The 23,874-nt window shown below is 40.3% G+C and overlaps 1 protein-coding gene across 1 annotated transcript in view; it reads right to left on the bottom strand.

Annotated features, from left to right (window-relative positions):
- RAI14 (retinoic acid induced 14) overlaps positions 1-23,874 on the bottom strand; it is an 85,366-nt gene that overhangs the window by 52,497 nt on the left and 8,995 nt on the right. Inside the window, exon 2 of the mRNA XM_054283380.1 lies at positions 22,295-22,386. Coding sequence (XP_054139355.1) covers positions 22,295-22,330 — 36 coding nt within the window. The 5' untranslated portion in view covers positions 22,331-22,386. The remainder of the gene's footprint in view (positions 1-22,294; positions 22,387-23,874) is intronic.

Raw genomic sequence — 23,874 nt, forward strand, 5'->3', positions numbered from 1 at the left:
TTGCAACTGTTGAATTATCAGTCACCACTTTTCAGTTTTGTTTAATCCTTCTAAAAATCTTCACTGCACTACAGGAAAAGAAATGAAAAAATCAAGGACTTCTATTTGGAAAGCTCTGCATAGTATTTCACAACAGCCCTGCAATTACTTCTGAGAAATCAAATTTTAAAGATTTTGGCCTGCTATGTTATTTGAATGGGAAGAGGCTGACAAAGCTAAGAAAATGGAATCAACCTCCAGTTACTCCTCCAGGAGTCGCAGTGAAGATACTGCTATTAGCAAAATCTGGGAGTAATATTACCATAGTGACTACAGAAATTACAGTAAAGTGTGAACAGACAATTCATCCATAATCTCACCACAGAACATTGCTATCTGCTTGAGAAGAAAAGGCTCAAAATGCTCTTCAGCATCTCTAAAGATCTCTACAAGACTGAATGATTATGCGCTGGAAAGTGTTTCCTTAGGAATGAGGAAAGTTTTGGCACGCACTCTGCAACGTCACTATAAATTAAACCTCTGTGCTGCAGCTGTCCAAGGCTTTGTACTCGGTCCCTGACACAACACGTTGCCTCAGGCTGCTTGCTGAATGCCTGCCCAGCCACTGAACTGGTTCCATTGTGCTCCCCCTTGTAAAACCGGGCTCGCTACAGCCTGGCCATCTCCAATGCCACTTTCTTTTAGGCAAATGCTCCTGATTGAACAAGACATCAAACCTCAGGCCAAAGCTCTGTGGCTGCTTGATGGTTACCTGCAGCTTCCTTGGCATATTAAAAACAGCTTTTACGCAAGAGCTTTTCACACTTAAATTAAAAGAATCAACATCAGGTATAAATGAAGGAAGGAGGATTCCACCATTCCAAATGTAGTTTTGTTTTGGTATATTGTTTTGGCGTGTTTTTTTTTTTTGTAAAGTTATTTTGGGGGTCTTTTTTTTGTTGATCTTTTGCTTTTTTTTTTTTAATGAAGGCAGCAAACGTTCTGGCAAATGAGAAACATTCTGAGAATATCACATTATTTGGAAATAGAGGTTTTAGATTAATATTCAGCTTCATGGGTAGCTAGCCACTTCCTTAGCTTTGTTTTATTTTAGAATGCGTCATTCTTTTATTTCTATGCCTATGCAAAAAGTTTTCCAAACATTTAATGTCAGACAGGAAAACTGAAGTGGAAAGTGGATGACAGCCAGTCTAACTGAGCTTTATCAACACAGTCCATACATCCTGACACACTATACATGCTCTAAGTTACCTCAAGCACTATAGCCAGTCATGCCACTGCTATTTGAAGAGACGTCACAATTTTGCAAACAGAAACAACGGAATTTCAGTGTAAAGCCCAAAATAATATACCATGTTGTTCATGATCCATATGCTGTTTCATGAGACTGGAAAACAGAATAAAAAAGGCAATAAAAATAATCCTTGTATGTAAGTAGAACTAGAAAAGTTAGGTGCTGCAGTGCACCATTTTTATTACTTTTAAGCCATCAAAAATGATTATGTTTAAGAAATACATTATTAGCCTGCAAAACCCCAGTCTTCATTATGTATTCCTCTGTCTGCACATGCACCTCCCACCAAAGCAAGCCGACACTGCTTTTCAGTTGGCTGAAGGAGCAATCGCTGTGGAGACAAGCACCGAAAATATTTATTCTCAACCAAGAAGTTCACCACGTTTCAAGACATGGTCTCTTCTGACCTTGGCAGCTTGGGAGTGAATTCTGAACACTTTCAGAGATGTGGCAGAGCCTGTCTCACATGTATGATATCTACAGAAAACACTGGACCAAAAACTGAGAGCTAATTACTTGGGCTCAGTAAAAACCTATGTTTCTTGCTACTGCACCAACGCAGCCACTACCAACTCTTATTTTAGATACAGCTACTGAGTTATGTCGGGAAAAGCCTGGTTACCTTGGAGATCACTCCCAGTCAGCTCTGGAAGAATTCGCAGGATGTATTTTACCAAAATTTTTTATTCTTTTGTATACAGTCAGTCAATTTCTATGTACTCGAGCAAAACACAAGGACACCAAACAAAAGAAACATCAAATTAGTGCATACTTCAACTTCTCTCCCAGCATAGATAGAATTTCAACATGAAGTAAAAGAGAAAACAATTGTGTCCAGAACCTACTCTGTAGGTGTGATAGAAGGCTTCTGTATGCACAGAAGGTTTTGTTTGTTAGTTTGCTTTTGTTAGGGATTGTACAGATAACAAGTAGGTAGGATACCAAAATTATTCATTTAAGTATGCTTTCTTCCCACCAAATGTAGAAAATATACCAATGATTTCATTGCTTTAATATAATCTCTGGGATGGAGGATTCGTATTTTGGGACACGTGCTGGAACAGATACTCATGTCTACTTTTAAAATAACAGAACAACAGACTCAACTTGAAATTTCCCCTTCTAAACTGAGCCTAAAATCATTTGTATCTGGGAAATAAACTGTGGAACCCTGCAATAAACACAGTCACACACAGGAGAACTGGAAGGATCTATGAAAACAAGAGCTCAACACATCTGTGATGATGCACAGTATTCAAGAACACTTTTGTTCTTCTTTTGTTTCTGAAGACAGCATAAAAGGGCATATCTTGCACCAACAGCTGAAAAAAAAAAAAAAACAAACCAGGGCAAAGAATCCATTCAAATGCTACAATTGTATCTGATTTGCATGGTTAAGCATTCCAGTTTCCTTAACTGTTTAGGTGGGAGGATGGGGAGCATTATCCAGCAACCTTTTCCACAGTAAGGCAGACTGAGCTGTAGTGCTCTGTATTTACCTGTGTTCCACACAGCTGGGTTAGCTGGTATTCAACATGGCAAAAAGATTAACTCTTTGCAAACTATTCACTTCACAGTCAGTCTGTGAACACAAATCGGAGGGAAAGGGAAAATTTATAACCATTAAATAAAAAAGAAAAAAGCACACATTTCCACATATGTATTTTGAAATTGCCACAGGGAATTTGAGCCCAATTTTCCGCCATTATTAAGGCACATGTACATCTCAGGGATAATTAATAAGCCAGAGTAACAAGGTCAACAAAAGCTACAGGCTGGTTGGTCACAACAAGGAAAATATCATATGTTTAGAATTCATAGCATTGATTTTACAATTTCCTCCTATTTTAGCATTTCTTCAGAACAGACATACGTACCCATATTTAAGTTTCTGACTTTTCTTACTGCATCTGTGCAGCTCACCTACTTACATCAAAATATATGTGATGCTTGCACTTTTAAATTTTTTTTAAAAGGCATGTTTATCACCAAATTGTCAGAAGTGAATTCCTGCATAAATCAGGCTCTAGGAAAACAGACAGTTCCACTGTCTCACTTTAGTTCTGCACACAGTGTTGTCAAGCAGGACTTCTAGATCCTTTCAGCAGAGACATGTTCTCTATTATGTTAGCACTTGTAACACCCTCCTGCTCCCTAAGACTGCCTGAGGAGCTACGGGTGATCCAGGCTGTCTCTGCTGCCCTGGTGACACAAAGCATTCAGGCAGTGGATATGTTTTTGCAAAAAAACTGAGTGGACATTCCTCTTCTTTTGGGAAGTCAAGCAGTTATTTCCAGAACTGTACGAAAGTCAATCCATCACCACAGCTTAAGCCCTTTAGTTACTTGGTCCCAGTTTCATTCTTCAACTCTCAACCCCTGTGTTTTACCAGAAGTACAGCAGAATTGATACCTTACTTAATTCTGCAGCTACCTCTCATGTTGCTTAGTCCCTGAGCTACAAAAATCTGCAACCACATCATACCAAAAAAAAGTTATCTTCCACTAGAGAAATGCTTCTCTTCTGCCAGAGAAGAGCCAGGGGAGCAGTGAGCAACAGATACTTCAGGAGCCAAAGTTAACCAACACAACTTGCAGACAACACGCTTTACAAGGTGTGAAGAATGTCAAGTGTTTACAAAGGAGAACACTGCCTGCAGAAGGTTTCCCTTCCCATAGGCCCAACTATGAAGGCTGAGCAAGACTAAGGCTAAGTTACCTTTGCATATTATGCATAATTACAGAACAATTTCTAAACTTGAAAGGTGTATTTTCCCCCCACCATCTAAACTGTGTACAACTGTGAAGTCATACACAAAAACAAGATGGCTTTTTATTCTTGACTCACATTCCAAACCTCAAACAGGCATCATGTTCTTCTCAAGATAAAAATCGTTTTAAAATTCTTTCTGGTTTTAATTTCTTCTGGTGAGAATGCTCTAAAGAACAGAGGGTTGGGAATGGAACATATTTCTGTTCATATTTTCTGAGTTAGCCTTCCCCCCACACCCTGAACTTTCACCTCCTTGCAGACATTCATGCCTGTTGAAAATTAAAATGTCTGCATTGCAGGATGGGCCATTATAATTCAACACATGCTGTTTTGGAGTAGAAAAAGCACGGTTTTGAAATAGCTCTGTTACAGGTCAGGAATGTAAAGCAGAGTTCATATTTCAGATGACAATGGGAACCAGAGCTTTTTCTTACAAACCCAACCCAGCTTACAAGCAATGAAGGAAAAAGAAATCTGTGCGGTCAGGTCTTTGCAGGCTGCTTGTGTTTTACAAAGGGCAGCACTGCAAAGCCCCTCTTTTACCATGGAATACAAGTTTTCAAGATTTGCCTTCTGAACATACTTTCCTGCTGCAGTCTTTGCACTGCCACAGATGATTCAATGGGCAATCACTTGCTCTATATCCTTCCAGAGAGCATCCCAGGCTCACAAAACAACTGCACTACTGAAACACCCCAAGCAGAAACAGCACAGCTCAAATGAGATGGTATCAGAGCTATGTATTATACTCCTCACAGCTATGAAGACTGTGGTTTGATGCATTTTGCTACAAGTCCCAACAATGTCCCACAGAAGAGGGCAAAATCTCATTGTCTTGATAAACTAAGCCCACTGTTTTGGTTCATCTACTCCAAACAATCCTTTTTTGCACTTAGATTCACTTGTGTGCTTAAGAAAGATTATGAAAGTCATCAGATCTGTGTGATATCAATACCCTACAGTGGGGCTTGCTGGTCTCAGAAGAAAGAGGGGATGCCAAGCAAAGTCAAATAAGACCACAAAGACCTCATTCTCACAGAAAGAGCATCTGTGGAGCAGCCTCCAAGCTCCACAGAACCTGTGCTGCAGGATTTGTCCAACCCTCACTTGCATTTTGTCTGAGATACAAGAACCTGTCAGACAGATTTGCTATGACAGTAACACATTTTCACTGTTCACTAGGCTACAGCACCCTGCCCAGGTAACAGGCTCATGGCAAGAGCTCCTGAGAAAGCTGTATGTATCTCCCATACAGAAAATGCAGATTTTGCGTGGAAATTATTTAATGACTGCCAGTTTTTAGGCACCATCTCCTGAAACAAGGCATCACAGTAGCCTCCTCCCCTAAAACCTCTGCTACCCTGACAGGATGGAGGAGGCAGCAACATGGACAGAGCAGGCACCAGGCAGACAGCATTCCTGCATATGCATTCTCAGACATGTGAGACTCAATAACCTCTGAAAGTGAAGCTAGAAAATTTGTATCGTACAACAAAACACAATTATGATAAAGACAAAATACCTTATTCTCTATAATTTCTTGTCCGAATAAACAGTATAAAAGTAGCAAGAAACAGGACGCAAGTTCTATCACTGACATTCTCAAAACAGTGAGAGCGACAAAGTATGACTCTTCTTTGACAAGAGGTTACACCTATCAGCATAACATACATGACATCAGGTATGAAAAAATTATTGTAATGTTGCAAAAGGCAGAGGTCTACTTCTTTTATTAGAAACAGCGCAGGCAGATGAGTGTCAGAGTTCAGTTTATCCTAACATTTCCGTCAGGGTTGAAAGTGCCATTGCACAAGGCACTAGAGAAAAAAACCTCTAAACTTAATTATTCTCAAATTGCAAGGACAGCCAGATGCTTGACAAAAGAAAGACAGTCTCCAGAACAGTCACATTAGGTAGCTTTAATTAAAAAAAAATTCAGTGCAACATTACTTTCATAATTCCAACTATTTTACAGAGTCGAATCTGATCTCCTAACAAGTTTATTTAGCACAGGAAGAAATCACATCCCTGTACTTGAATATAAATTGTCAGCTTTAGAAACAGGTCCCAGCTGGTAGCTTTCTGTTAGCACTACTTTATGACCAAAAGAAATATTCATCCTTTGATAAAGCTGGTTTTAGCAAACTCAGCAATACAGGTTTGAGGGTCCTATTCTTGTTCCAGAATTGCTCCTCTAGAAATAAAATTTAATTTGGTACCATTTCCTCCCCCTCCCCAGCCCCCTAAAGATTTATGCAATCATTCTATACCAGTATACCTACTCCAAGATTACCAAAAGCTAGAAAGCAGTCTCCAAGATAAATATTCATGCAAGTTTCATGAAAAACTGATTATATTGACAAGAATAATACTGTGCTTCCACTGAAGGCTGTAGCATGAACTTAGCTGTTGTGTTTGACCTGTGAAAAGCCAAAGAGCTACCTGCACTACCTGCTTCAGTAACGTGGAACAGCCCCAGCAGACACTGTGTGATGCCTGGCAGGGACATGGGGGACCCAGGAGAGAATGATGGGAGAGAGCTGCCTCTGCACAGAGGTCAGAAAAAGAGCAGAAAAGGCAGACACTGAAGACCAGAGTGAAAAAACACAGGTACTGTGATCATGTGGAGAACTACAAAACAACCACACAGGGAAGCCACACTTCACTAGTTCTGCTTCTCACAAAGGACCTTGTGAAATCTAAGGTATCTAAGACTGATTCGGCCCAATCCCAAGAAAAACTGCAAATGCTCCTAAGATGCCTTTACTTTCTTACAACTTCTGCAGGGAACCCGGTCATATTTGCAACATCAATCAGGGAGACTTGCTTTGCTCAGAAAGGAAGTTTAAATTAGGGGATCAAGAAGGAAGGTGAGAGAGATGACAAATAGAATGTGTTTGGTACTTTTTAACACCAATGGCAGTAACTCCAACCCTTACTTTGCACACAAAAGAAATTAGTTGATTAACTCCCTTAAAAGCACTCTCTATACTGAGCCATTGAGGAGGGAAAATAGCATGAACACAACACTGCTTTCTACTACTGGAAATGAGATTCTCTGTCATTCTCATCAGCTGAAGTTACATTCTTCCCAAAAAATTGCTGTGCATGGCAGCCCTGACAAGCTTACATGCTAAAAGACTGATTAAGTAAGAGAACACAAATTAACGTCAACTGCTGATTTTCCCCACCACTGCTTTCTTGTAACAAAGACTAAAGGCATTGTAATTAACTTTCCTCATGAAATGCTATGTTCTAAAGTTGGGCCTAATTAGATGCAATATAATTCTTGCCAGAAACAGATAATGTGTGTCTTTCATCGACTTGGGTGATTGGAATTTATTAATGTTCGCCATGTCTGCGTAGCACAAATCACATTTTACCCGCTGCTCCACAAACAAGCACAGTGTCTCTTTTAAGGTATGATCATCTGCATTTGGTACTTTATAAGTGGGAAATGCTTCTTTCATTTTAGAACAAAACCTCATAAAAGAAGAACCCCTCAAACTGGAAAGGCAAGAAGGGAAGATAAAAATAACAGCACTAAGCATAGCAAGATCCTGGCCCAGTACGAGGTTTCTGTGGTACAGACACACACACACACAATAAGCTTGCAGGGAAGAGCAAAGGGATATGGAAAGAGGGAAGAAGGCACAGCTTAGCAGCAATGCTTTTCATTATAGCAGCAACAACAACTAAGATCTGTTGGTAAGCACAATGCCTCAAGGGCAGTGTGAAAAACCCACATGAAGAAACGCCAAAAAGATCCTCAAAGCTGCAGGAGGACAATGGAGGCCCAGGCCGATGGTAATGCAATCCAAAGTTGGTGTCTTCTGAAGTTAGTTTAGCTTGAAATACTTTTGAACCCCACCCACTATCAGCTGAAGAGAAAACAAGGAACAGAACATGGATGATGATGATTCATGTCAGTGCAAGCTTCTATTTTTCTATTTCAAATAAAAGTCAGACTCCATGCCCATAGACATAGTCTCTTTTCCTTTAGTTTTTCTGTTTGTTTTGCTTCCAACCAAGAACTTTTCTCCAGGGCTCAGCAACGGCAGGCAATCTCAAATGCCTTGACCCTTTTCCCAAAAAGAGAGACCAAAGTGACCTCTCCACTCATGCAGGAAGCAAGTAATGGTAAAGATCCAGCAAAGGTCTCAAGGGAACTTTGCCAGAGTACTCCTGAAGTAGAAAGAAAAATTACCATTTGCAGTCCTCTCTGTTGGTGTCTTCCCCTACCAAAAGAGCCCAAGAACAAACAGAAAACTGACCAGAAATGCAGGGTGAGCAAGGGATGTAACACTGGAAGATCTATAATTTTGAGTCTTGCCTTACAAACCCAAGGTGCAACAAATCACACATTTGATAAGGATTAATTGCAGGGAAAAACTAACCAAGTCTAGAATTACAAATGTCAGAAAGACTACAGAAGACCCTCTAATTACATTTTAAGGTCTTGTCCCCATGTTTAATAAGCTACAGTATTCAACAACCATGGTTTTGATCTCGCGCAGCAGGCACTCAGTCCCAGTTGTAGATTCTTGGCATACTACTTGCCTTCTACACAACCATTAGTGTTAATTATTGTTATGGGTGATGGATTTTATAACCACAACTCCTAGTCCTTTTTAATAATTACTGTTGTGCAAATATTTCTGACTTCTGTAAACACTGTTACAAGAGATCACCGAATCCTGGTGGTGAGCAAAGCTGCTGAACCCTGGGAAGCCAAATCACAGTGTCCAGAAGCTACAACTGCATATTCCTAATAGGACAGGAGCTGGAGATTAGTACGTTTAAACTCCTGGTCATGTACCAACACTATTGGTCAGCTTATCTAGTTTTGTCATACTTTAGACATCCAGGGTTGATATCCAAGCTTGAAAAAGCCCGGGATAATGTCTAATGTGACTATTTAAGGACATTTTAAGATCAGCAGTAGGTTAGTTTTGAAACTTACACTTAATGTGCATGTGTTTGAAATGACTTGTGAAGAGTCAAGACTATAAAAAATCCACATCACACACATTCTGTGAAGGAATTTCGAACATTTCTGGTCCAGTCGTGCATGTTCATTGTGGCAGCATTCTGGTAAACATCGTGAATGTTTTCAAGCTTTGCCCTATTAACCAACCACTAAATGCACTCCTAGAATCAAACAGGTCAGGTATGAAAACATCTGTGAGCTTTCAGATCAGAAAACAGGTGTTAGGAGAGCCTTCACTGCTTCTGTTCAAAGCCTCAGAAAGCAGTGACTTACTCTAGAGCAAGTAACCTTCCCCACAGAGGAAGGGACTTGCCTCACCTATGAACAGCAGGAAGCCCAAGCTCATGCTGTGTGCAGATCACCCCACAAAACAAGCTACATCCCTCACAGCTCTTTGAAACACCTACTTCCAAAATTTATTTTCTACAAGGTGTTCCTTCATGTTACTTAACTGGATATTCTAGGTGACAAGCAAAACCAGCGAAGAGACAAATGGTCTTTAAATATTTCAGTTAGTGTATGATACAGAAACACTTAAATCTGGATTTGGGTTTTTTATGTGTTTTTTTTTTTTTTTTTTGCTTTGGTTTGGGTTTTGGGTTTTTTGGGCACAGGTTGTTGATAGTTTGTAAGAGCATGGATTTGGCAATATGGAAGCTTCTTTCAAATTTCTAAACTCAGACTTGATGACAAAAAGAAAAGGCTGCTTTGAAGAAAACCTATCTAGAAACAGAAGAATAAGAATTCAAGAAATAAAGTCAATAAATGGGGATCGTACTGCATAAATTCATATGCAAATTCCTGAGGACAGCAGTAATAATTGGAAATTGTGATGAATATTCTTTTAACATTAACAGTGTCAATAAGACAGCACACCTACCATTTCTAACAGATCAGAAATGCACAAAGCAAGATCTCTGTTTCACCACATTTAGTCTGTATAGTTGTATTTAGAATCCAGACAGTTTTCTTCTTTAAAATGCAGGCAAAGGAACTTGGGTGATGTAACTTAAGAGCACACTGAAACCTGCCCCTATACTCAACCCAGAAAAGCTCACAGCAGCTGAAGCATGCAATGTGAAATAAAGCTGGTTAAGAAAAAACAAGGGAATTGGTTAGGGAATAGGGGCTTCTTGGCATTCCTTTAAACCATTTCCTGTTCACCCTTGAGGAGTGTAATATAACCCTAAGAAAATATATCTGACCTCACTCCTTTCAGCTGCATTAAAAAGGTTTTAAAAGCAATTTAAATATCAGATTGCACATTCATAAACAACAGAAAAGAAAGAGGTTATACATATTATTGCCTTCATCTTCTACTAAGACAAGTTGGGGGAGTTTTTCTTGGTTTTGTTATTTTTTTTTTTTAATTTAATGAGAACTTTTGATTTTCCCTGGGAGACGAGGTCAACAGACTAGGGCACTTCCTGTCTGCAGCAATGTCGTGTGCTTATGCAGACATGAGTCTTCTGACAAACAACTGATTTATTGCAAAGAGGGGTCATTACAATCGTGGCATATAGCGAGATCACATTCTTTCCTACTTGTTTCGCTTAATCACTATGGATTACTCAAACATACTTGAAAAGAAGATGCATTTCAGCTGTGTGTGAAAACTGACAATTCATCCAAAATCACACACACACTGAAGGCAGGAGGGAACATGGTCTAAGTCAGAGCATGATCATGCATTGACAAAACTGTGAGTAATCATACAACTGAACTACTAAAATGTAAAAGATGTGATCCTACTGAGTCCTCAGCACCTTGTCACCATAAACACAGGTCTCAGCTTCTCAGAAAGAGGAGACTATCATCGGGGACTATTAAAGGAGACTATCATCAAGGACATTTACAGCTTCTATATTTAAAGTCACCCCTCTGAATCTTACTGATGGAACCCTCATGCAGTCCTATTACACACATTTGGGACAAACTCAAGTGCCCTGCAAAGCAGGTCTGATCTCCAGCAGTGTGCAACACTAAATACCAACAGATTTTAAACAGGAGGCAGAGTTTAGTTTTTCTTGGTCATGATAGCTAGCTGACATACCAAAGTCAGAAGAGTCTGATGAGACCCAAGCTATGCAGAGCTCTGAAAGTTGTTCGTCTGGGTGTGGTAGAAGCTGCTTGTCTCTCCTTAAAGGGAATTTACACAGTCCAAATGTTTCCACAGTATTTGAGCACTGCGGAACTACTATTCTATCCACAACAATTACACCATTGAAATATTTTTCCACAGCTCTCCCTTATTTTTAAGGTGTGAAAGTGGCATAATAAGCTCCTGCACAAGGCTGCAAAAAATTGCATTGAAAGATGAGGGGTTGAGCCTTTTTTCCAGTCTCCTGACCTTTCCGTCCTTTACTGCACTGCATTGGCAGTTTTCATGATTTTCAACTAGCAGCTTAAATAAATTCCAATGGCAAGATTTACAATGTCCATTCCCCCCATCCCCATGAGATTACACTAAGTTTGTTTACAGACACCTTCAGTACATGTACCACGTACAAGGTTGTTTTTCTTATGTCACAGGATGAAATTTTCTAATTGTGTTTGCCTTGTGTACAGAGCTGAAACAATCCTACTTTCAAAAAACTGAAGATGCTGAGCGCTGCTAAAGTAATTTACAGGCCAGTGGAGAGTGGGAGGAAGTGAACCAAATATCAGAAAAACAAACAATGTCAAAAACAGAAACATAAGTTTAAGAAAATTAAAATTCTGCCCCAGCCACAGTTATTAAACCTATGGGAGTTACCCAGGAGACAGGAGAGGAAAATGAGTGGAAGAATTGCTATTGCCAGAGAGCAGGAAGATATTTGTCATTAAGTAGTATTTAGGCACACTTTCTAGATAGCAGGCTTTTTTCTTGTGAGCTTAAAGGACATAATCACAGTCACCACTGCAGCAAACAGGTAACTTAGCATTTCAAGAATAAATCATAAAGTGACTTGATCTTCATCTAAAAGTATCATGATACTTTGGGATTGGAAGTGGGAGGAAGCAGATTATAAATCTAAATTCCAGGCATGGAAACTCCCTTGTATGGAGTTCCAGGGCATAATAATTACATTCCTATGCTAGCAGAAGAAACACACTGAAAATGACAAGTACATTTCAGCTAGAAGTTAATTTGCTAAACTTGCCTTCCTGGTCTCTGAAGAACCCTTACTTCATGTTCTTCCATTTTGCATCAGAAATTCTCAAATTGGACTGGGTCCCCTCCCTTCAACACTGCATGGCTAAATGACACAGATACTGTGTGTTTTACAGGGTGAAACAGCACTCATAGCTGCTCATTTGCCCAAAACTATGCAAAGACACAGTGAATGAGAAGAGTCTGGACACAAGCTTCTATGGCTAGAGGAGTGTCCCTGCTCCCCCAGCTAGCCTAAATTAAAAGAAGAAAAGAATAAAGAAACTTTGGTATTTACCACCTCATGTGTAATGACTGAGCAAGCATCACACATAAAAATGAGAAAAAAACATACCATGTATTATTATTATGTATTATGCCAAAATCCCAAGCATTTCAACAGAAACCAGTGGCCACCCTTCAACAGAAGAAACTTAGCTATAGCCATTTTCCCCACACACTGCTCATGCTTGTCCCATCCCATTCACTATATCACAGTTTAAAAAACAATATAAATTAACATAAATTACATTTCTTTCCTTAAATGACCCTCTAAGGAAAGCAAAATTACTCACAAACATAAAAAACCAACAGCCTACATCTGATCTTATGCATCTTACCATCATCTGAGCAAACAGAGATAGCTGCAGTGCATCACCGCTGGAAACTCTCAAGACCTTTTTGCTGTGACATACATTAATCTGAGCTAATGCTCCTCACAAACACATGGAAACACAACCTTCCTCTCGAGTGCACAACATGGTAAATAACCAGCATAGCAATCCAGCTGAAGCGAGACCTGGCTTGCACACAAGGAACCTACACTACAAGAAACAAAACCAAAACACACTGAGCAGCTCCAAGTTTACAAGCAAACAACATATGCATTAAGAAGTGGTATTCACTACTGGAAAAAAAAAACCTGCTGCCCAACACGAAGCCTAGGGCAGCTTCTTGCTGTGCAGCACTTCACATGCACAGCCCTATTTGCAACACCAGGGCTGCAGGGATGCACACCTGCTGCCTGCTGCATTTATCGCACTTTGACGCAGGACTGGAGACAGCTGTGAGACAAATCCAGCAAAATTAGACAGCAACAGGCTGTTTGTACCAAGTGGGACAGGAATACAACTGGGTGGTCAAAACAAAATCCACAAGAATTCCATCCTTAAGTATGCTGTTACTGCGCCAGTAACACACTCCAAGACAGTTTGAACTTGTAGTCTTTCTCAACAATGTAAGGCATAAGCCCACAGTATACTACTCAGGTTCCCTTAGCCACAGTGAAGGAAGTAAAGAAAAGGGTCCTGCTTCTTCCCCTGATAAGCACACAGAAATAATCAATAATTATTTGGTTATTATATACATAAATATTTATACAATGTATAAATATTGTAATTGCACATGGCCTCTCCCGAAGTCCTGCTCGCTCAGCTGGATACATATGGACTGTCTGGTGGACAATGAACTGGCTGGATGGCCACATCCAGGAAGCAGTCACCAATGTCTGAATGTCCAGATGGGGATCAGTGATGAGTGGTGTCCCTCAGAGGTCTATGCTGGGCCTAGTACTGCTCAGTGTCTCCATTTGTGACACAGCCAGTGCGATCCAGTGCACTCTCAGCAAACTTACAGATAACACCATGCCAAGAGATGTGTTTGACTGATGCCATCCAGAGGGTCCTAGACAAGCTCAAGAAGCAGGTCTGTGGGAACTTCATGAGGTTAAGAAGGAAAAGTGCTGGTGTTCCACCAGGGTCAGGACAGCCCCTGGTACCAGCCCAGGCTGGGCATGAGCAGCCCCAGAGCAGCCGTGCCCAGAAGGGCGTGGGGGTGCTGTGGGTGAGAGGCTGCACATGGCCCAGCCATGGCACTCCCAGCCCAGAGAGCCAAACGTGTCCTGGGCTGCACCCAGAGCCCCGTGGGCAGCAGGGCAGGGAGGGGATTCTGCCCCTCTGCTCTGCTCTGCTGAGACCCCCCTGGAGCACTGCATCCAGCCCTGGGCTCCCAGCACAGCAGGGACAGGCACCTGCTGGAGATCAAAGGGGACCCACCTCTCCTTTGAGGACAAGGTAAGGGAGATGGGGTTGCTGAGCCTGGAGAAGAGAAGGCTCCAAAATAGTTTACTGTGGCCTTTTCATACTTTAAGGCAGCTAGTAAATAATGGAGAGGAATTTTTCCTCCAGACTTGGGGCAATAAGATAAAGGATAATGGTTTTAAACTAAAAGAGGGTAGATTGAAACTAGATGTAGTGGGTTGCCATTGCTCCTGTCAAACAGAATTGCATCATGCCATAAGCAACCATCCCCCAAAGAAAAAAAAAAAAGCTGGAGGAAAAGAACAGAAACTCAACCTCCTCTAGACCCCAGAAAGAAGCCACTGTTGGATAACAAGCCCATCTCAGCACTTTCAACACCCTAATGTATTTCAATGCTTCACTGAGGGGAAATCCATCCCTCACTGGAGCTGGCCATGAGCGTCCATGGAACCAGCACTTTGGTTTTCATTCTTGATTCAATGCTCTTTCAAGCAGACTGAAGTCTTTCTTCTGACTTCAAAGGGCCCTATTTCAGGCTCTGGATAACCAGACAGGTTACCCAAGCTGGCAAGATTCCTAAGAAGTTTCCACCACACACAGCAAAGAAGCAAAGATGAAAGAGGAGAGGTATGCACCCATGAACTGAGCCACACAGGTATGTCAGGCACATACATACACATCGGCAACCACATCATTTGCAAAGTTATTAAAATACCTTTGCTTCTATCATTACAATCAAGTCAATGCAAGTGTTCTGGACAGTTAGCTGTGTATTTCATCTGAGACAATCACATTCAGCATATCTAGGGAATGAGAGTCCTCAGACAGCTATAGAAGAGTAAAAATAGCCAGTTTCACATTATGTTTTGCTAATAATACTATGCCCCCTCTCAAAATCCAGACAGTAGAAAGTAGCACTGGTGTCATGTGAAATAAGAGCACTACTTAGAGAGTTTTCTACCTCAAAATACTTCAAGGTAAATATGGAGTCCACATAGCAGCCCAAATACTGGAAAAGATAGTACCTGCAGTAACAATAAACGTGAATATGAACTGTGAGTCTAAGAAATTAAGACATCCTGAAGCTGTAGTTAAAAGATTCATTCCACTGTGATGGCTTTTGTCAGCTCAATGTTAACAGGACTTTTAAAAGCTTTAGGCTGCAGCTTTGCCCAGATCATTCAGGTCTTGAAATAGGCAAAATGGCTCATTAAACAGGTTTTCAGATATCAGAACAACTACACATGTCCAGACTTCCCATTTCCAGGGAAGAATGGCCACTGACACAGTGATTGTACTCTATGCTTTAGCTTCACAGATATTCAGAGCATGTATGAGATGTATATTCAGCACACCTCAATGTGACAATGTGCAAGGAAGCAAAAAAGGGCTTGACATGTCCCTAATCCTGGATATTTTCCTGGACTACACACAATCAGAACAGCTTTTTGAGGAATAGCATTAGAATGCATTGCTGGAATAAGATATTTAATACACCTCTTTCAGTCTGACTCACTCCTTAACATTTGTTGTCTGCTTGTACCATTCACAGTCTACCAAAATATAAGCACAGAATGAAAAGGCTCAAATCTCCACTAAAATAAAGTGTACGGGTGTTATATTCACTAGATGATATTACAGCAGATATTCACAGCAAACTGTCTTCACTAACAACAAAAGACAAGGCAAAAGCCTTCAAACACAAAGACTGGGCCATTCCTTGAAATCCTCTCCTCCACAGACAACTTCATATCAGATCAGGCACGAGCAGTGCCAAAAAGGAAGAGGGGATATAGTGTACCACAGTAAGGACACACAGATTGCTCATTTATAATTATCAAATTTATTTTACTTTACATTTAAATCTTACTAAAGATAAACAAATAAATGAAAAAATTACAAATGCTTTTTTCCCAACTCTTCCAAAGTTGGAAGGCCTTTGAACTTTTGTGCTCTCTTTAAAGAGACACAAAAGAAATATTTCTACACAAAAAGATTCCTTTCTTGTTACCGATAGATTCAAAAATACTAGTTTTCTCCAGTCTGTATATGCCAATTTGCCTTTCTTCTTCCTACTCACTCCCATTTCATAATCCTGTTTAAGGAAATAACCACGTGTTTATTCAAAGTAAACTAAGATTTGTCTACTGTAATTCCAAACACCATAGCACAGTTCTCATTTAACCAATTCCCTCCCCTTTCTGTCTTAAACATTTGGAGATGCTGCAGGTGGTTTACAGAATATCTGCAAGTTATTTAGCCTTAAACACTCCTCATACTTTCCCATCCAGAGACAGATGATCAACAGGCAACCCACAGCAGCCCAGTTGCTGCTTCTCCCAGAACAGTTACCAAAATAGTAACTCTGACCCTTCAACGATCCCTCCTTTCTTCTCCCTTTCAGACTTTCTTGCTTCCCTTCTGTTTTCCCACACCCTTATTTGTCAGTCTTTGCTTGTCTTCTCCATTACATTTTCTTTTCCCCATTAAAAGAGATGCTGCATAACTTCTGGGCTGATATTGGCCCCCTCACAGAGGGCTCCTGCATGCCAGAATTACAGTTCACCTGAATAAAATAATTTTATATGTACTCTGAGGACATTCCTATTGTGAATAATAAACAAAATACATGTTTTACCAACCTCTGATAGCAAGAGGTTCGCCCTGAACTGACTGGAACCAGCAGTTCTTACTCTAATATACTCAGAACAGGTTTAATTTCTTTCCTGGATACAGCAGAGCAAGCTGAGTAGAGCAGAGTGTATGCTCAGAACTGGAGGTATGAAGCCAAATAGCAGAATATGGGGTGGAAGGTAAAACTCTTGACTCCTAACAGGGGGGAGGGACAATCAGGAACCACCGCACTCATTTCAAGAGGGAAAGGAGGTTCAATTTTCCATTCCCATGAAGAACTGGTTGAGGGCAATCTGTGTGTTCCAGAGATCAACCCTCCATCACATGCTGTATAGTGGAATTGAAGATTACCACTGAAGAACAGTAAACCGAGCAAAAGCTATAGTCATGATGATGTGTTTCAGCCTGATTCAATCCAACACACAACAAAAGCAGGATACTGAAGTAAAAGCAAGCTTCAGTAGTTCATTTTCTAAATAATTGTAGACAATGGTCAAGCAACACGGCCGTTTCACTTTTTTTGCCAGAGATAACATGGTATGTGGTGATTTTTTGTCATAATTACCCTGAAAGTACCTATGCACAAAGCAGATACTGCAAATTTGAATCCCATGCTCCCTTTTGGGTTAATTGTAGCTTTCAGTGGACAGAGCAATTTAATAGCTGTTTGCAGGAGATCCTGCTTTATTACTTTTCAAGTTGCCCCACCCAAGTTTTGTTCTCCCACACATTCAGCCCAGAACACACAAGAACACAGATTTTAATTGAATGTAACCCAGCAGTCTTTCCATTCCAAACACCCAAGCAGGTTAGCTTTTTATACTTTTAAAATTGCTAAATGTAAACTCACTACTTCAAACATTTGGCATTAAAAAGAAATGCCAAGATTTAATTAGCATAGTGTTAAGACTAAGATTTTACACTACAACATACCTAACTTCATCATTTTGAGATTTATGGAACAATGACTACAGTAAAGGCCAAAAAGCAGAAATTTTCATTAGAACTACAAACTTCTCAACACCCATGTAATAAATAGTACAACATACAGGCATTTCCAGAAATACCAGAAGTTAAAGCTGCTAATTAGCATTGGGGAATCCCAGCCTGTCTCGGATCTGCTTCTGACATTAACTACATTTCTGGAGAACTGCACAGTCAATTTTCAATGTTAAAGAACACTCTACAATTTTAATTATTATTATTGAGGGTATTTGGAAACAAATCTTCTTGTCCATTCAACAAGATAGCTTTTTAGAAGAAAACTGATTTCTGTCAAATTGCAGTATGTGTTTTTCAGATGATCTTCAATACTCACAGAAAAGGGTCCTAAAGCTTTTCAGCTTTTGCCCACACACTTAAGACAGTGAAAACAATCCAAACCATCAGAGCCTTCACACAATATGCCTTTTCTAGAGTAACCACGAACATGGTTAAAAGCCAGTCTACCTGAATAAACCACTTATGTACTTACATCATCCTAGTATCAAGAGCTAGATACTTAAATATGTGTAGGTGCCTGAAAATGTTGATGAGCACCTTGTCATATTTAAGAAACAGGCAAAACATGTTTAGACAGGCTAAATCTTCACACATATGAAAATCCACTTTTCCACTGTTTAAGGTTCTAGACACTTTTGAAGTCAGGCCACAAACTGACTAGTTACTACAGAAAACACTACAATCTCCAATATTAGAGGCCTAAGAAGACATCAGTAATATTTTAATAGTAATTTTTCAAAATTTGTTTTTCTAAGCAGAAACTATGAAGAACTTCTCTCTTATCGGGCAGAGACATTCATTCTCCACTGTGTGAATAAACTATGGACTCTGTATAAACAAATTCAGGTCTGAAGTGATAGCTCCTGCTATTACTATGGCAACCTTTTCAAGCGTTACATGTGATAGCCTCCAGCAACAATTAAAATGGCCATCCCTTTAGCTTTTATGTGTTTAATGGTAGGTTTTGAGTTTGATAATGAGAAGCAAGAGATGAGGAGAGTAGAGAAAATACAGCTTCTCAGACAGAAGAGACTTGCTGCTTTGTCAAGACATAATTGTGGTTTCTGTTGTCTACACATTCTTTAAGCGTGCACAATCACTGCTTAGCTTCCAGTCTTGGCATTTGCTCCCACCCAGGCACCCTGTTCACAGATTCCCAGTCTACAAGCATCCTCCTGTGACTACACATCATGCTTTGACAATAGTCATTTGTGACAGAGCGATAAATCTCATTCCTTCTCTCCAAACACACGTGTTCACATGGCAACAGTCACCCCCAGGAAGGATTTCACAGCGATTAAGTGTGTCAAGGACAAAGGATTCTCCAGTTAATGGGGCTGGATTCACAAACAGTAAATCAGGTGAAATACAGGGATACAGCAAAAGCATGAAGTGAGGAGTCTCCCTTCATCTATGAGTCATACTGTCATCTCTCAGCTGTGGACTATATCAATCCTGCTAAATATTTAAATTAGCAGCCTTATTTACTTGTGTATTCCTGCAACTCCTCTGCTGGCATGCCCACCCTTGTGCTTTCTGCGCCAGTATTCTCAGGGTGTGACCTGACAATGGAACTAAACCAAGCAACAATTGGAGAAAGGGATGTCCTGCAGTTCCTCCTACTTCCACAATTTCTCCCAAGGCTGATCCTACAGTAACACAGAGCACAGAGTTACTCATCTGACACTCACCCCATAAAGTATTTTCCCATCACTTCTTGTCCTTGACCTAGCTCAATGCAGGGTCAGATACCCTCAAAATGAGAAGAGCAGACATGGAAAAAGAGGGAGCAGGGTCATTTCTTTCACAAGCATCAAGACTGGCATCATTTGAGCACCAAAGCAATGCCTTCTGGCAGGGATACCAAGAAATATACTTGAATATCAGCAGTTATACTCATTTTTAATTCAACCACTGCAGGAAAGACTAGAGAGCTTCAATACATCAGCAAAATTTCCTTTGTGGTCTTCATTCCAGTAGAGAGTTTTATGTTGTCAGCCCTACTGCTGGAGAAGTGTTTGCAATTCCTGTTTCTCATGCACATCTTGAAGACTTACCTCCTACTCATCCCACTCCCTATTTTTTAATGCTAACAATGATATTAAGACAAGGGTACTCTTCCTTACCCTAAGATATCTTCAGTTCTAAAACACAATACATTAAAGATTTCTTTTAGAGAGCAATGAGAAAACTCACTCCCACCCTTCTAACTTTACCCTCATCCCCAATCCAAGAGAAATTACCATATCTTATAAACTGAGACAAAATACAACCAACTACTTCCCATTAAAAAGACATCCTTTTTCTCCCCCTCAAAAACTGTAACTAAGAGCAGCTTCTGGAAACTGAAGAGAATTTTCCTTGCTTATCTTGCACAAAATATAGGACAGCTCCTGTTGGTTGCCTTGAATTATGCCCTTAAGGCTTGGCTTCAAAACAGAGGAAACCAGATTGTCATGGATTTAGACTGTTGTGTTCTTAGAGATGCATATCTAAATTTTAGGTATCTGAAAAATCCTTTGCGGTCAACCTTGTCTCCAGCCAGTAGACAGCAGTAGTATCAAAACAGCAATTACATTCAGACTGCCCTTGATTTTGGGGAGAGGCATACACCAGTTATCAGGGCTAGATAAGTGAGGAATAAGTGAACCAGCGCAATTTATGACAGTGGCTGAACTCCTACAGCAAGGTCTGGTTTCATCACACGTGTCACTTAGCCTTTGCTCTAGAGCAGCAGCCCAGCCAAGCAGCGTTAAAGTGTGGATGAAGTCATCCTAACACATGGGCACACCTAACTTCCAAGTGTGTTCATGTATTAGCCAGCAGACCGCTCTCATGACCCAAGCAGATGCCTATTAAAAGTTTTAGTGGTGTGGGTGAACTCAACACAGCAATTGCTGCTGCTCATTGGAACAGGAGCAAAAAAGTCTGACCACAGAACTCTAGCAGTTCTAAACTGAAAGGCAAGTTCAGTGAGATGGGACACCAGAGATTTGTGATATTATTTTCATTTGTTGTGAAGTGGCACAAGACACTGTGCCACTGGCTGATTCAATCTGGTGACCAGCAAAATCAAATACTGCTTAAGTAGTGAAAAGTGCTTCCCTCTGCACCCAAAATTAAAATATTTCTGGAATATTCTAGATATTCTAGACAGCAAAGGTTCATTTTTGCTTATAGAGGCAGTCTTTTAAGAAATGCCTCTTGCTAAACTGAAGGAGCAAACCATCCACCAGTGCTGCTTAAGGACACCAATTCAGCAGCTGCACCAAATGCTAATCCACAGCCCAAAATTCTTTCTGAGCAGTAGCCAGCACGTCTGCAGGTCGCACCATAACAGCAACTCTACCTTCTTCTGCTACTGATGTGCAATACAGGCTGGCTGAAGACACATTACTCTAATGGTGTGCTGTAAGACCATCTTTACCTCAAAACACACGCTGAGTGCACTGTGTAACTTTACTCAGGAGCACCAAAGCTTCTTAAGACACTCCATTTTCACATGTAAGCATCTTCATCCAACACGGCTGCCCCAGGACCCCAGGCAAATCCAGCAATGACAAACAATACATCACCTCTTTCAAAAGGGCACAAGAAAATTAAGATGAAGAATGAAACACTACATTCTCCACGGATCATGAATATCTGTTACAAATTCCACACGACATCTGGAAAGTCGGTTAAATAAACTCACCTATTTCACAGACTTCTTACTAGTGACACAAAAACCTAGGATGAGTAGTAGGACAAGAACAGGACTAGACTGTCTAGTTCCACTGCTCCAAGGGAAGTATTGCTTACTATATATGTCAAAGTTTGGGTATCCACCAATACTTCTACAACATGCAAGATTTTGTGCAGCCTAATGTCTCTCTAAATGCTGTTCTGGAGATTCTTCTGAGAAAGTCCACATTTATGTCTTCCTTCCCCACTGCTCAAGCCTCACATCCACCCCTCCTGTCGTACTAGAACTGATAAACCACAGCTGCCCTAATTGCTGAGCTGGTTCCTGTATTCTTGCTGAGAAAGAAACCCTGCCAAAGACTGGGGAGACATTAGTTAAGCACTCAAATGTTGATAAGAACTGTATTAGGTTTAAACAGAAATATGATTGGGTAGTAAAGTCCTTATGAGGCTTAGCCCTAAAACTAGAACAAAGTTCCAATCTGGGCACTAGCACAATCTAACAGAAGTGCTGCAGACCCCACAGACGTGTATGATTCAGCTATGGGGACCAAAGTGGTAAAACTGTTAATTTGCATAACAGATAATGGCTCTACAAATAGAAACAGCCTACTGCATACTGTACTCAGCTGTTGCCTTTGTGCTTTCTTCTCTGTAATTCATTAACCTACAAGCTTATCAAGGTGGGAGTGAAGAACTTGTTTCCAGCATGAAAACCAGCAGTCAAACATAGCAGAAGTACTTACGTCACTCTTCCTGAACTTTGCTTTTAAGCTCTTCATGCTGATCACATTCAACCTTCCAAACCTTTGAGGAGCTTTCTATTCTTCTTCAATATCTGAACAAAAAAGAAAGAAAGAAAGATTCCAACTTGATACCATTCAGTTCACTGGCAGGCAAGTCACAATTGAATTTGCATACCCCTATCAGTCTTTGAGGATTTAGCCCTCAAGCTCTAAAAAAGATTAACAGTCACTTAAGGGAACCTTTCTAACTGTATCTCTAAACTTAGAAATAAGCCTAAATCTGACCGCTGAACAACAGAACAAATGTTCATCAAAACCTAAGCTGTATATCATGTTATATTAACTACACCTCCACATAATGAGATCAGCAACAGGTTCATACATGAACAGATTCATCTGACCACTGCCCATTATCACCAGGACAGCCATTTGTAATAATGGATTATGCAAAATCATAATTAAGCATGCAAAGTCATTCATTAAAACGCTGCCATCCTACCACCATGGGTCTGCACTGGGTAGCAGAAGTATCACCATTATTCTATGCACAAGTACAACCACTAACCAAACTCTAAATTGTACTTCTACCTTGCTGGACACATACTAGGACAGCTTGACACAACACAGCAGACAGAATCATCTGAACAAGACAGAGGTTATTGCTGGAAGAATTGTTTTGGATTCTTCCCCGTAAGGGGGGAACTGTATGTGGGTTTTTAAGAGCCATAGCTGCTTGAAACTTGGCAGTGCATTATCACAGTCGTGTTCCCCCTTCCTCCCTTCCACATGAAGGAAAGCAGCAGTTGAACAAACATACAAAACTAACCTAACGGACAAGCTGCAAACTTCACAGAGGAAAGTGGGTGTCTAGAGCAAAGTTTCCTACAGAAAACTTCAATGATGCCACACGTTGTCAAGCCAACATAATGGTGAAAGCACATTAAAGCAGCATGGCAATGTGCTTTTTCGTAGAGCACAGCAGAAAATCATAATGAGAGAGCAACATCTGGATTGGCAAATGCATCTAGATAAAAATTTTCCACATTTCTAGTTTTACAGTACAGTTACTGAAATAGTTGCTTTCATCTACAAGTTTTAGCTGCTATACAAATTCTTTCTGAAGGAACAGTTTAAAGTTAAGGATGTTCAGCTGTATAAACTTCCTCTCTCCACCCTAGGAAAAAAAAAGTAGAAAAAGTTTTACAAGTCTAGTCAGATAAATAAATAAATAACTGAAATAGGGACTGAAGCACAAAATCAAATAGGTTATGCAGGGTCAGTATGTTTCACATCACTCTTCAGAAAGAGTAGATTACAGTTTGATAACCAAAGTGAGATTCAGCTATTTCATAAAAGTACATCTCATTATTAAAGGCAAGTTGCTATGCTCTACATGATAACTCTACCATGAGTTTTAAAAATCCAACTACACAGCACACTGTTAGTGGAATATATATGCATATGAATGCTTCCACAAAATACAACCCTAACTACCATTCAGGAATTGCAATCAGTGCTAAGTAAACATGTTATTTAGTTCAACCCCATACTTATCTGAGAGTGATTTTAGACAAACTCAA

This window comes from Melozone crissalis, unplaced genomic scaffold, assembly GCF_028551555.1.
Source record: "Melozone crissalis strain CALT ecotype California unplaced genomic scaffold, PUWL_Pcris_2 ptg000036l_1, whole genome shotgun sequence".
Lineage (NCBI taxonomy): Eukaryota > Metazoa > Chordata > Aves > Passeriformes > Passerellidae > Melozone > Melozone crissalis.